General features: G+C 45.9%; 1 protein-coding gene across 1 annotated transcript in view; it reads left to right on the top strand.

Annotated features, from left to right (window-relative positions):
- The window catches only part of ATP9A (ATPase phospholipid transporting 9A (putative)), a 138,367-nt gene that overhangs the window by 49,270 nt on the left and 75,771 nt on the right, over positions 1–13,326 (top strand). Inside the window, exons 5-7 of the mRNA XM_053574054.1 lie at positions 7,024–7,082; positions 8,729–8,780; positions 11,361–11,455. Of these exons, the coding sequence (XP_053430029.1) occupies positions 7,024–7,082; positions 8,729–8,780; positions 11,361–11,455 (206 nt within the window). The remainder of the gene's footprint in view (positions 1–7,023; positions 7,083–8,728; positions 8,781–11,360; positions 11,456–13,326) is intronic.

The following is a 13,326-nucleotide window of genomic DNA, read 5'->3' as shown; positions in this document are numbered from 1 at the left end:
AGAAATGGCCACACAGGGCAGGAAATCGAGATTTATGGTCAACAAGCTGCTTTAGTTCTATCGAGTAAGAGATTCTGGGACTCTTTTTTTGTTGAAGCTGCAAATCTGAGGCTCCCCACCCCGGCCAAAAAACCCCCACAGACTTAGTAATGACTGCACCATGGTGGCTAAGGAATCTAGGTGACCTCATGGTGGCCTGGCTCTCAATGTCCTCCTCAGGCGGGGCTGGAGTCGGTCGGCTGATGGACACGCAGGTACAGTAGGAGTGTTTGCAGGAAGGATCAGCCTGCAGGGGTTACTCAGAAACTGCTCTGCAAACACAGTGGGTTAAAGGGGTTTTTGTTGAGGCAGAGCAGATGGACAGAGAGAGGCAGAGTTCAAATTAACTGATCATAAATCAGGACTGAGTTGTAGAAGGGAAAGACCAGGGCCTGGGTGCTTAAAAAATGGTGCTCATTTAAAAATTTTTTTTTTCTTACTGGGAAAGCAACCTCATGCTTTATTGTAAAATTCAGCACAAATAATTTAGGAAATCCATACACCAGAGAAAAACGAAATCTCCCCACATCCCCAGAAAGAATCACTGGCAATCCTTTCAGTGTAATCCTTTTGATTTTATCCTCTGTCCTGGTGACCTACACACATATACACAGGCAATTATTATTTAATAAGAATGAAAACATGCTCCTCTTTGAGTTAGGTTTTAAGAGAAAACTTCCAAGTAGGTCCTGAAGACCAGAACACAGGTGTGATTGTTTGGGTCAGGCCAGCGGTATAAATTTGGGTCATAAAACTGAGGACAATGTGTAAATTTATGTTTGGGGAAGTTGGGGCAGGCTCAGGTGAAGGAGAAGTTCATTGGCGCTGAGGGCCATGTTGAATTTACGATCTTCCAGTGATGCCTGGCGGGCTCTCCAGGCAGAGCCATGGGTCTGTGCCTGACTTTGCTGCTGCCCCCTAGTGGAGCAGGAGGAGTGGTCCAGTCAGTAAAGAGTCCTGCCCCTTAGCGCTGTCCTTCCCATTTCTAGTGCATGTTCTCCAGTTAATACATTGGCCAAAGCCCTAGGCATAGTGAAACCTGAGTTGCCTGCTCCCAGAGCAGTGGCCCAAGGCGCTGGCCGTCGGGCTGAGCTCAGCATCATGTTTTATGAAAAGGGTGCTCACTTAGAGGGTGAGGCACTCCTATTAGCAGAGTCTGGAAGTCCAGCTCATCACCATCTGTTGAGTGCTTTCTAAAAGTCTGTGATGTTTGTTGTAGGCAGATCTTTTAGTGCCAGTTCTACTCACCATTATATAGGGTATCCCCAAAGTTGCTGTGCATCGGGGAAAATTGGAAATCATAGGGAAAATGGGTAGCTAAGTATACCTTTCTTCAGCCAGGCACGATGGCTCAGGTCTATATCCCGGGAGGGCCCAGGAGGGAGGCTTGTTTGAGGTTAGGAGAAATTCAAGACCAGGCTGAACAAGAGTGAGACCCCCTCTCTACTAAAGATAGAAAAATTAGTCAGGCATTGTGGTGGGTGCCTGTAGTCCCAGCTGCTTGGGAGGCTGAGGCAGGAGGATCGTTTGAGCCAGGAGTTTGAGGTTGCTGTGAGCGAAGCTGACAAAACAGCACTCTACCTTGGGTGACAGAGTGACAATCTAAAAAAAAAAAAAGGGTACCTTTATAAAATATTCATTACAAAATTTTACAAGATATTTTTTATGTTTTGGCCACCTCTTTCCACTTGCTCATGAAGTCTTCTCTCCCATTCATGGTGAAAATGGTCCAAAATATGTGGTGTCTCTGGTTATGCAGTTTTCCTATGTAGTGATACTTTTTTGGACACACTGTAATGGCAGAGTTTGATGAAGTACAAAAATCAAATCTGGTCTTGTGAATTCTATTAAAGATATTTGTTTCTTTTTTTTTTTTTTTTTTTAATTTTTTTATTAAATCATAACTGTATACAATGATATGATTATGGGGCATCATACACTCACTTCATAAACCGTTTGACACATTTTTATCACAGTGGTTAACATAGCCTTTCCGGCGTTATCTCAGTTACTGTGCCAAAACATTTACATTCTACATTTACCAAGTTTCGCAAATACCCCTGTAATATGCACCACAGGTGTGATCCCACCGATTCCCCTCCCTCTACCCACCCCCCCCCCTTTCCCACTTCCCCCTATTGTTAAGTTGTAGCTGGGTTATAGCTTTCATGTGAGAGTCCCAAATTAGTTTCATAGTAGGGCTGTGTACATTGGGTATTTTTTCTTCCATTCTTGGGATACTTTACTAAGAAGAATATGTTCCAGCTCCATCCATGTAAACATGAAAGAGGTAAAGTCTCCATCTTTCTTTAAGGCTGCATAGTATTCCATGGTATACATATACCACAATTTATTAATCCATTCGTGGATCGATGGGCACTTGGGCTTTTTCCATGACTTAGCTATTATGAATTGGGCTGCAATAAACATTCTGGTACAAATATCTTTGTTATGTTGTGATTTTTGGTCTTCTGGGTATATGCCCAGCAGAGGAATTACAGGATTGAATGGCAGATCTATTTTTAGATCTCTGAGTGTTCTCCATATATCTTTCCAAAAGGAATGTATTAATTTGCATTCCCACCAGCAGTGCAGAAGTGTTCCCTTTTCTCCGCATCCACGCCAACATCTCTGGTCTTGAGATTTTGTGATATAGGCTAGTCTCATTGGAGTTAGATGATATCTCAAAGTAGTTTTGATTTGCATTTCTCTGATGATTAAAGATGATGAGCATTTTTTCATATGTCTGAAGGCCGTGCGCCTGTCTTCTTCAGAGAAGTTTCTCTTCAAATCCCTTGCCCAGCCTGCGATGGGATCCCTTGTTTTTTTCTTGCTGATGCGTTTGAGTTCTCTGTGGATTCTGGTTATTAAACCTTTGTCAGAGTTATACCCTGCAAATATCTTCTCCCATTCTGAGGGCTGTCTGCTTGCTCTGCTTACTGTGTTCTTAGCTGTGCAGAAGCTTTTTAGTTTGATCAAGTCCCAGTAGTGTATTTTTGAAGCTGCTTCAATTGCCCGGGGGGTTCTCCTCATGAAATGCTCACCCAGACCAATTTCTTCAAGGGTTTTCCCTGCATTCTCCTCTAGTATTTTTATAGTTTCATGTCTTAAGTTTAAATCTTTAATCCAATGAGAGTCTATCTTAGTTAATGGTGAAAGGTGTGGGTCCAATTTCAGTCTTCTGCAGGTTGCCAGCCAGTTCACCCAGCACCATTTGTTAAATAGGGAATCTTTTCCCCACTGGATGTTTTTAATTGGCTTGTCAAAAATCAAATAGCGGTAAGTAGCTGGATTCATCTCTTGGTTCTCTATTCTGTTCCAGATATCTACTTCTCTGTTTTTGTGCCAATACCATGCTGTTTTGATCACTATCGATTTGTAGTAAAGTCTGAGGTCTGGTAGTGTGATTCCTCCTGTTAAGATATTTGTTTCAATAGGAATGATTTGAATTGCTTTGGAAAATCTCAGTGGTGGTGAATTATTTTAATAGTATGTGGCATTCAATTGTATTAAAAGTGTAAAATGTGAGAAATTGTATTAAAATGTGAGTTGTACACTTATATTCTTTTTTTTTTTTTTTTGAGACAGAGTCTTATTATGTCACCCTCAGTAGAGTGCTATAGCGTCATAGCTCACAGCAACCTCAAACTCTTGGGTTTCAGCGATTCTCTTACCTCAGCCTCCCAAGTAGCTGGGACTATAGGCACCTGCCACAATGCCTGGCTATTTTTTGGTTGTAGTTGTCATTGTTATTTGGCAGGCCCGGACTGTGTTCGAACCCACCAGCTCTGGTGTATGTGGCTGGTGCCCTAGCTGCTGAGCTGCAGGTGCCAAGCCTCTTTTCTTTTTTCTTTTTAAAGATAGAGTCTCACTCTGTTGTCCAAGCTAGAATGCTGTTTTGTCAGCCTCGCTCACAGCAACCTAACATCCCTGGGTTCAAGTCATCCTCTTTCTTTACCCTCCCAAGTCCCGGGGACTGTAGGTGCCTGCCACAATGCCCAGCTAATTATTCTACTTTTATTAGAGTTGGGGTCTGATTCTGGCTGGTCTCAATCTCTTGAGCTCAAGGGATCCTCCTGCCTCAGTCTCACACAGAGTGCTAGGATTATAGGCATGAGCCACTGCACCTGGCCTATACTCAGATTATTTCATAAGTATCTTTTAAGTTCTTTATAAAGCTAAAGAAATTAAAGCAGGAAATTATGGTATGAACACTGGGTGTTTACTGGATGAGTAGAAAAACTGAGAGAATGCCGGATTCCAGGTGCTCAGTTCAGACCAGAGTGGTGGCTCACACCTGTAATCCTAGCACTCTGGGAGGCTGAGGCGGGAGGATCACTTGAATCCAGGAGTTTGAGGTTGCTATGTGTTATGATGACGCTACTGCACTCTAGCTCATGCGACAGAGCGAGGTCAGGGTCATTATTATTATTTCTCACCTCACTTGCCTGAGTCTGGAAGTTAAATGGGCCTATTATAAGATACTAGTAACATAAAGATTTTGCAGTGCTGCGTCCTTGTATAAGAACTGGGCCTGTTGTTGGCATAAAGGCCCAACTTCCTCCCTGGGTTGCTCTTACTGTGTTGGCCGCTTGGCCCGACCTGCCACATCTACCTTTATCTCGCTGTTCCCTGCTTTCTGCGTGATGCTGCAGGCCTTGCTGGGAAGTTCCTGCCCCTGGCTGTGTCTGTGCTGTCCGCCTCTCACGCCACTTTCTCCCATCTCATCCTCCTTGTTATCTGTTCCTGGAACCACAGTGTCCTTCCTCGGGCTGATACTAGCCTCAGCTCTTCTTGCAGTGTGTGTTGACACCCAGCCCTCTCATTCACCACCTCCGTTCATTCATTATTTGTTTATTCCCACCACTGGAATCGGAGTTCCACAGATCCCCACCCCAGCCCTTAGAACGCCTGGCAAACTGCAGGCATTTGGTAAACCTTGCTTAATTCTTGAGTGAATGGTCAGGTGCCTTTCATATGGTGGGTACAGTTCTAGGTCTACAGGGGGAAATTTCCCTCCCTTAACTCACCAGGCTCACTGCCACTGTTTCACACACTTTTTGCACTAACAGCATCTGTCTGGCAACTGCAGCCCATGGCCCAAATTCAGCCCTCCATGTGTGACCTCTGTATGACCTGAGAACTAAGAATGTTTTTTTATATTTTATTTATTAACTTATTTATCTTTTTTAAGAGACAAAGTTTTAGGGCGGCGCCTGTGGCTCAGTGAGTAGGGCGCCGGCCCCATATGCCGAGGGTGGCGGGTTCAAGTTCAAACCCAGTCCTGGCCAAACTGCAACAAAAAAAATAGCCGGGTGTTGTGGCAGGCACCTGTAGTCCCAGCTGTTTGGGAGGCTGAGGCAAGAGAATCACGTAAGCCCAAGAGTTAGAGGTTGCTGTGAGCTGTGTGACATCAGGGCACTCTACCCAAGGGCGGTACAGTGAGACTCTGTCTCTACAAAAAAAAAAAAAAAAAAAAGAGACAAAGTTTTGCTGTATCACTCAGGCTAAAGTGTAGTGGCTCAATCACAGCTCACTGCAGCTTTGAATTCCTGGGCTCAGGGAAGCCTCCTCCCCCAGCCTCCCAAGTAGCTAGGACTAAAAGTGTGCATCATCACACTAGGCTCATTTTAATTTTTTTTTTTTCTTTTTTGTAGAGGCAGGGTCTCACTATGTTGCTCAGGCTGTTCTTGAACTCCTGTGCTCAAGTGATCCTCCCACCCTGGCCTCCCAAAGTGCTGGGATTGCAGATGTGAGCCACTGTGCCTGGCTATGTTTTATTTTATTTATGTAAAATATAAATGTACAATAGCCTTTTAGTTTTGGGGGGAGAACTGATTGGAAGGGTTGAGGACATTGCCTCTTGGCCTCCAAAACCTAAACCAGTCCCTACCTGGCCCTTTGCAGAATAAGCATGCCAATGGCTATACCAGACTGGAAGCCTTTTGAGGATGTGCAGACCACGTTACATCTTTGATTCCTCAGGAAGTGATAGTCATGTGTTTTGAGTTGAATTGGACTTGTCATCATCTTTACTCCCTACTGTGGAGTCAGACATGGGTGTGACTATGGTGACGGGATGCTCTACCTCTCAGAATTTAGGAGAAGGTGCACCTGTCCTGGGCCTGTCTTCCTCATCTGAAGACTAGAGATGACAGTCCCTTCCTATGTGAGCTCTTGTGAAGTTTAAATGAAGCTGTCAACATCTGTACAGCGCATAGCACAGAATTATCATTTAGTTTTAGTTTAGATGGTTTATTTGGATAAGGACCCAGCAAAAAATAGTACAATTTGAGCCTAGTCATATAAACCAAACTATACAAAAATTGTAGAGTAAAAAGTAAATCAGTCATGTGGGGTCAGCTTCTTCATTTTCTTCCCCAATTCTGTATGTATGGTTCCCCTTCCCAGGCCAGGCTGAGTGAAATCTCTTAGGGTGCTGATTTAGAAAAGCTTCTAAGTCATGGTTAAGACATGACCTTTCCTGAAAGGCATGAGTTATTCCAGCACCCCATATGAAGTGGAGATTTCCTTTCTGGAGCAGTGGCTCCCCCAGGTGAACATTTTCTTTTTTTTTTTGTAGAGACAGAGTCTCACTTTATGGCCCTGGGTAGAGTGCTGTGGCCTCACACAGCTCACAGCAACCTCCAACTCCTGGGCTTAAGCAATTCTCTTGCCTCAGCCTCCCAAGTAGCTGGGACTACAGGCGCCCACCATAACGCCCGGCTATTTTTTGGTTGCAGTTTGGCCGGGGCCGGGTTTGAACCCGCCACCCTGGGTATATGGGGCCGGCGCCTTACCGACTGAGCCACAGGTGCAGGTGAACATTTTCTTAGAGAGCAGGAGATAATGACGTTGAGGGTGGTGGCAGGTGGGCACATGCTTTCAGGGTGTGCTTTGCTGATGTTGCAAGCTGGGTACTTTCTAAGGACATGGTGGATGGAAATGAAGACAGTGATGTATCTTAAACCTGTTGCTTTGCAGGGACGGTCAAAGTGAAGAGTTCCAACATCCAAGTTGGAGATCTCATCATTGTTGAAAAGGTGGGTGGAGCCTGGAAGCTTGTTGGGGGGTGTGTGTGTGTGTGTATAGGAGGCCTTTGCCATCACTCACACATCTTAACGTGGTAGACAAATTGAAGGATGCATTTTGGGAATCTGTCCGACAACTTCGCCTGGGGAGAAACATCTCTTTCCTGTGAGAGGGGGGAGAGAGAGGCATACACACAGTATTTTTCCAATGTTTGTGTGTCTTTCTTTTTTTTTTTTTGTGATTTTTTTGGCCGGGGCTGGGTTTGAACCCGCCACCTCCAGCATGTGGGACCGGCGCCCTACTCCTTGAGCCACAGGCGCTGCCCAAAAAGATGTTCTTTTTTTTATTTTTTTTTATTTTTGGGCAGGGCTGGGTTTGAACCCGCCACCTCCGGCATATGGGACTGGCGCCCTACTCCTTGAGCCACAGGCGCTGCCCTGTTTGTGTGTCTTGATTTGTCAGAAATCCTGCTCACAAACACAAGTACAAGTTTTGATTTCCTGTTTGATGTTTTGTTGGGTTTGGGGATTTTTTTTAAAAAAAGTATCATAAAATCTTTCCTGGAAGTCTGCTTGCTACGTAGACACTTAAATAGATTTATCCAGTTTACCTTTTGGGTGATTTTAGCTCTCATGTTCTGACTTCACTGCTCCTCTACCATTTTATGGGGGTCAGGGGTTAAGTGTAACATGAGAATAGTAAAAAAGCCCAAAATGCCTCTTCAAAAATAGTAGTGTCAACATGTTTGTGACTTTGGCAAACACTCCCCCCTCTCTCTTTTATTGTGTGTATTTGGAATGTATTGGATTTTGGGGGGGGGGTAGTGGCCCTGAAGAGTTTTGGGGTAACACTTGATTACAAAAGGATTGTATCTTCACTTGTTTCTGTATGAATTAAACTGTGTTCTCGCCAAAGGATTAAATGCAAGAGCTCAAAATTGATTTGAGGTGAAGTGAAGCCCTTTTGGGTGGCAGCTCAGAAAACCGCCTGGACCCCCTGTGTTACCCCTGTGTTATCAGATACTTCTCTGTTCATAATTAAAGGGAGGGGGGAGCTGCTCATGGCTTCCTTCTTTTTAAAAGAATGGCTTCTGTTGTTTCTTATATCTTATTAAAATTTCACTAAAAAGCCAAACAGCAACCTAGAGAATTGGTATAAGCAGAAGGTGTGAGCAGAGGGTCTGTCTAAAAGTATCAGTAGGCAGCCTGGGGCAGAGGAAGGCAGAGGCCTGTGTCCTTGGACTGGAATTTCAAGAGGTAACGGATTCACCAGAAAACCTGGATGTTCTCTTTCTACCCTGTTTTCCCGAAAATAAGACAGTGTCTTATTTTAAGGTGTGCTCCCAAAGACGTACTAGGTCTTATTTTCAGGGGATGTCTTATCTTTCCTGTAAGTAGGTCTTATTTTCGGAGGATGTCTTATTTTCGGGGAAACAGGGTAAGATAAGATCTCCATGGGGGATGAGTGCTGCAGCAACGTATAGGATTTTTCAGATTCAAAACACAATAAATTCTCGAATCTGTCTTTGACAAAGGCAGAAACTTAAACGGGGCTGTGGGTCTTGGCCGCTCCCCTTCCCCTATGAGGGCTTGAGGGTTGGGGGCAAAAGCCCTGTGCACGGGTAACCTCAGTAACAGTCCTTCTTTTCATAACACAGAATCAGCGGGTTCCTGCTGACATGATCTTCCTGAGGACATCAGAAAAAAACGGTAAACATCTGAGATCGATTTGGAAAATAACCATTAACTTTTCAGTGGTCATCTGGCAAAACAAATCATTTGAAAATATAACAGAGGTAGATTATCATTTTGGAGCCATGGGGGTGAATCAAAAGCATCTTTTTTTTTTTTGCAGTTTCTGGCCAGGGCTGGATTTGAACACACCACCTCTGGCATATGGGGCCGGCGTCCTACTCCTTTGAGCCACATGTGCCACCCTCAAAAGCATCTTTTTTAATAGACCTGTTTTTTACAAAAGTATTTTTGGTGCTTGCAAGTTACTAGATTCTGATCTTTGAAGAGATACAGTTAGACCTGGTGCAGCGGCTCAGGCCTGTAATCCTGGCACTTTGGGAGGCCGAGGTGGGTGGATTGCTTGAGGTTAGGAGTTTGAGACCAGCCTGAGCAAGACAAGACCCCGTCTCTATTAAAAGTATAAAAATTGGCTAAGCGTGGTGGCAGGTACCTGTAGTCACAGCTACTTGGGAGGCTGAGCCTAGAAGATCTTTGTGCCCAGGAGTTTGAGGTTGCTGTGAGCTGTGATGCCATAGCACTCTACCCAGGGTGACAGACTTGAGACTCTGTCTCAATAAAAAAAAAAGAAAAAAGCAAGAGATGGTTGGGCTCGGTGCCCATAGCACAGAGGTTACGGCGCTGGCCACATGCACCAAGGGTGGCGGTTTTGAACCCAGCCCGGGCCAGCTAAACAACAGTGACAATTGCGACAAAACAATAGCCAGGTGTTGTGGTGGGCACCTGTAGCCCCAGCTGCTTGGGAGGCTGAGGCAAGAGAATTGCCTAAGTCTGGGAGTTGGAGATTGCTGTGAGCTGTGACGACACAGCGTTCTACTGAGGGTGACACAGTGAGACTCTGTCTCAAAAAAAAAAAGCAAGAGACAGTTGGACACAGGCTGACCTGAGGCTGCACAGGCTTGTGTAGGCGACCTTGGTCTTCCTGGCTTTCCTCTCTGGGCTGCGTGAAGCTTGGCTTCAGGAGCTGATGGGATGAGTAAGTGTCTCTAACCAATAGAAGCAAACAGAGGTGATATCAGGAGATGTGTCAAGAGATGTGACATGACAGGAACGGGGGTGAGATTGGGCCTTTTCTGCCCTTTGCTCCCCAGGAGGGGTGGGGTGTTGCTCTCATGAAGCCCTGACTCCTGCCAGTTAGTCTCGGAGCTGCTCCTCCCAGCCCCCCGTCAGCCACTTGCCCTATTGGTTGACTCACAATCACCCTAGTTTTTATTTTTTGTTATTTAACTTTTTCTGAGGAAACAAGGCTGTTCTTGCCTATCTGGAATCACTGGAGATTTTTGGACATCTGAAAAATGTGCATTCATATTCCTTTGAGCTTGCTGTGTCATTTAGAATGGAATGGAAATATGAATTCGATTTTATGCTAATAATATATTAAGTAATCAGGAGAGGGGGTGGAAGGTACTAAATTAAAACTTTTTTAAAAAACTGCAGCTTTTCCCTCAAATTGCTTCTGTCTTATGCAGTAAAAACAGTGTTATGGATTGGGGTCCTTGATAAGCTCTTGCTTTCTTAAATTAAAAAAAAAAAAAATTACGGGGCGGTGCCTGTGGCTCGGTGAGTAGGGCGCCGGCCCCATATGCCGAGGGTGCCGGGTTCAAACCCAGCCCCGGCCAAACTGCAACAGAAAAATAGCTGGGCGTTGTGGCGGGCACCTGTAGTCCCAGCTGCTCGGGAGGCTGAGGCAAGAGAATCGCGTAAGCCCAAGAGTTAGAGGTTGCTGTGAGCCGTGTGACGCCACGGCACTCTACCCGAGGGCGGTACAGTGAGACTCTGTCTCTCCAAAAAAAAAAAAAAAAAAAAAAATTATGGGTGTTTAATAGCTCTCAGAAGTCTTAACTGCAGTGAATTGAACACGTCCTCTGTCTGGGATAGCTGACTTATTGCATGGACTTGTGTGTCCCATGGAAAATACATATCTGTAAAATGTGTAAGCTGGTAACAGCAGCGGACGCTGACCCAGGGCCTCCCACGAGTCAGCACTGTTCTGATACCTTGTGGGACTGGCTCTTTATCCTCGCAGCGTCCGCATGGGGTTGGTGCTGTTACTGTCTCCACTTTTACACATGCGGAAACTGAGGCTTGAAGAGGACAACTGTCTAGGGCACCAAACTAGAAAGGGAACGAGCCTGGATCTAAGCCCCCGTGGTCTGGTTCATGACAGGGTGCTGGTGGCCCCAGGCCACACAACTCTGCATGCAGGGTGCCCTGTGCTAGCTAGCCACGTTCTCTCATCCCACTGAATTCTTGCAACTGGTTCAGGAGGTCTGTGGTTCTCCACGTTTTTCAGACAAGGACGCACTGTGGGTTGGCCAGGTCAAGAAACCAGCCAAGGATCCCACTGTGAGCAGCTGGTGGAGTGAGGTTTGAACCCAGAGCTTATGAAGAAGGGGGAAGTAATGTGTTTATTTTCCCATGGGGTCGCTGGCCATTGCTTGGCTGTTTTGACAAGGACCCGGGGAGGTGCCACCCAAACTGCAGGATCAGGGTCCTTGAAGCACAGGTGACCACACAGTACCCGACTTTCTTCCGCAGGGTCTTGCTTCTTGCGGACGGATCAGCTGGACGGGGAGACAGACTGGAAGCTGCGCCTTCCTGTGGCCTGCACGCAGAGGCTCCCTACAGCTGCTGTGAGTAGCTTCCCCCATAGAAGCTACTAGCAACCTGCCCTAGCAGGGCCCTCAAACTCAGGCACCCTCAGGGGGAGTTGAGGGGGGAGCATGGGGTTCTGGAGAGCCTTGGGCACTGGTTGGCTGGCACTAATGTGGCCAGGCCAAATGTGGACCCTGCGTACAGGGAGTGAGCTCTTTAAAGGGAAGCACAAAACTGTGGGAGGCCTTATCAAGGTACCTTGCAAATCTTTAAAAGGTTAAGTCAGAGTGTGTCACTCCTCTTGGCTCAGAACCTCCAAAGGGGAGGAGGGGAGGGAAAAATCCAACCTAATGGGGATGGTGAACACTGTTTGGGTGACAGGCACACTGATAGCCAGGACTCAAGAATTACAAAAATGATTCTTGTAGCCCTAACACATTTGTAACCCCTTAATATTTTGAAATTAAAAAAAGTAGAATATGAATGTTGGGGGCTGGGGTAAAATGCCCTGGTCTGAATGTGTCCACCAGTGTTCATGTGTTGAAAACTTAATGTCTAATGTAACAGTGTTGGAGGCGGGGACTAATTAGAGGTAATTAGATCGCTGGAGTTCTGTCCTCACAAATAGATTAATGTCATTAACATTGGAGTTAGTGAGTACTCACAAGAGTGGGTTTGTTATAAGAGCCAATCTGGCTCACGCCTGTAGTCCTAGCACTCTGGGAGGCCGAGGCAGGTGGATTGCCTGAGCTCACGGGTTTAAGACCAGACTGACTCAGAGTGAGACCTTGTTTCTAAAAATAGCTGGGTGTTGTGGCGGGTGCCTATAGTCCCAGCTACTTGGGAGGCTGAGGCAAGAGAATCGCTTGAGCCTGAGAGTTTGAGGTTGCTGTGAGTTGTGATGCCACGGCACTCTACCGAGCGTGACAAAGTGAGACACTGTCTCCAAAAAAAAAAAAAAAAGAGCAAATCTGGCTCCCTCTTTCTCACGTGCTCTAGCCCTCTCTTGCCCACTGCCTTGTGCCATGGGATGACAGCATGAAGGCCATCACCAGAGGTCAGTGCCATGTTCTTGGACTTTCTAGCCTCCAGAACCATGAGAAATAAATTTCTTTTATTTATTTAAAAACAAAACAAAATAAAACCTTGCAAAGTTAGGCCAGGTACAGTGGTATGAGAAGGTAGTCCCAGCTAATCGAGAGGCTGAGGTGGGAGGTTTGTTGGAGGCCAGGAGTTCAAGGCTACAGTGACTTGTGATTGTGTTTGTGAATAGCCTCTGCACTCCAGCCCGGGCAGCATAGTGAGACCGCCTTCTCTGAAAATAAATAAAGTAAAATAAAAACCCTCCAAATGCTTCTCTTCTTTCAAGGATCAGTTCTGCAGTGTTAGCTCTCATCTTCAGCCTACAGGACTTGTCTCTGCTGAGACTCCGACCTCAGCATGTGGCCCTCTGCCCACGGGCCTCTTGGGTGAATGTACTTCTGTTTCTGGATATCTGCTGCTGTCCTTTGCCGCACCTGTTGACCCTAAGATCTGCCTGGCTGGGTTTAGCTTTTAAACATGCACCTCTTTATCAGAGAGGCATTTTCTGACCACCCACTCCTGCCTCCCCACTCCGCTCAAGGCAGCATCCTGGTGAGTGGGCAGGCTCATCCCCATGAGTGGAACGTGGCAGCTGCATCTGTGCTCACCTCATGTGGATCGAGGCCGCTCCTCACTTGTGTTCCCTGAGGAAGGAGCAGGCAGGTGAAAGTTCCATGTCTTGATGGAGTTGATATAACAATGAATGTGGCCACAGAGCTAACATTTTTCATGGCTAATAAAGAGTGAAATTGCACCATTATTACCGTTAATGTTTAATCCAGGAATTCTAGAGCAGTAAGTTTCTAACTCTAGTCCAGGGGCCCCT

Source organism: Nycticebus coucang, chromosome 21, assembly GCF_027406575.1.
Source record: "Nycticebus coucang isolate mNycCou1 chromosome 21, mNycCou1.pri, whole genome shotgun sequence".
In the NCBI taxonomy this organism is placed as follows: Eukaryota; Metazoa; Chordata; class Mammalia; order Primates; family Lorisidae; genus Nycticebus; species Nycticebus coucang.
The sequence above is the reverse complement of the archived record's forward strand: the minus strand, read 5'-3'. Positions and strand labels throughout refer to the sequence as shown.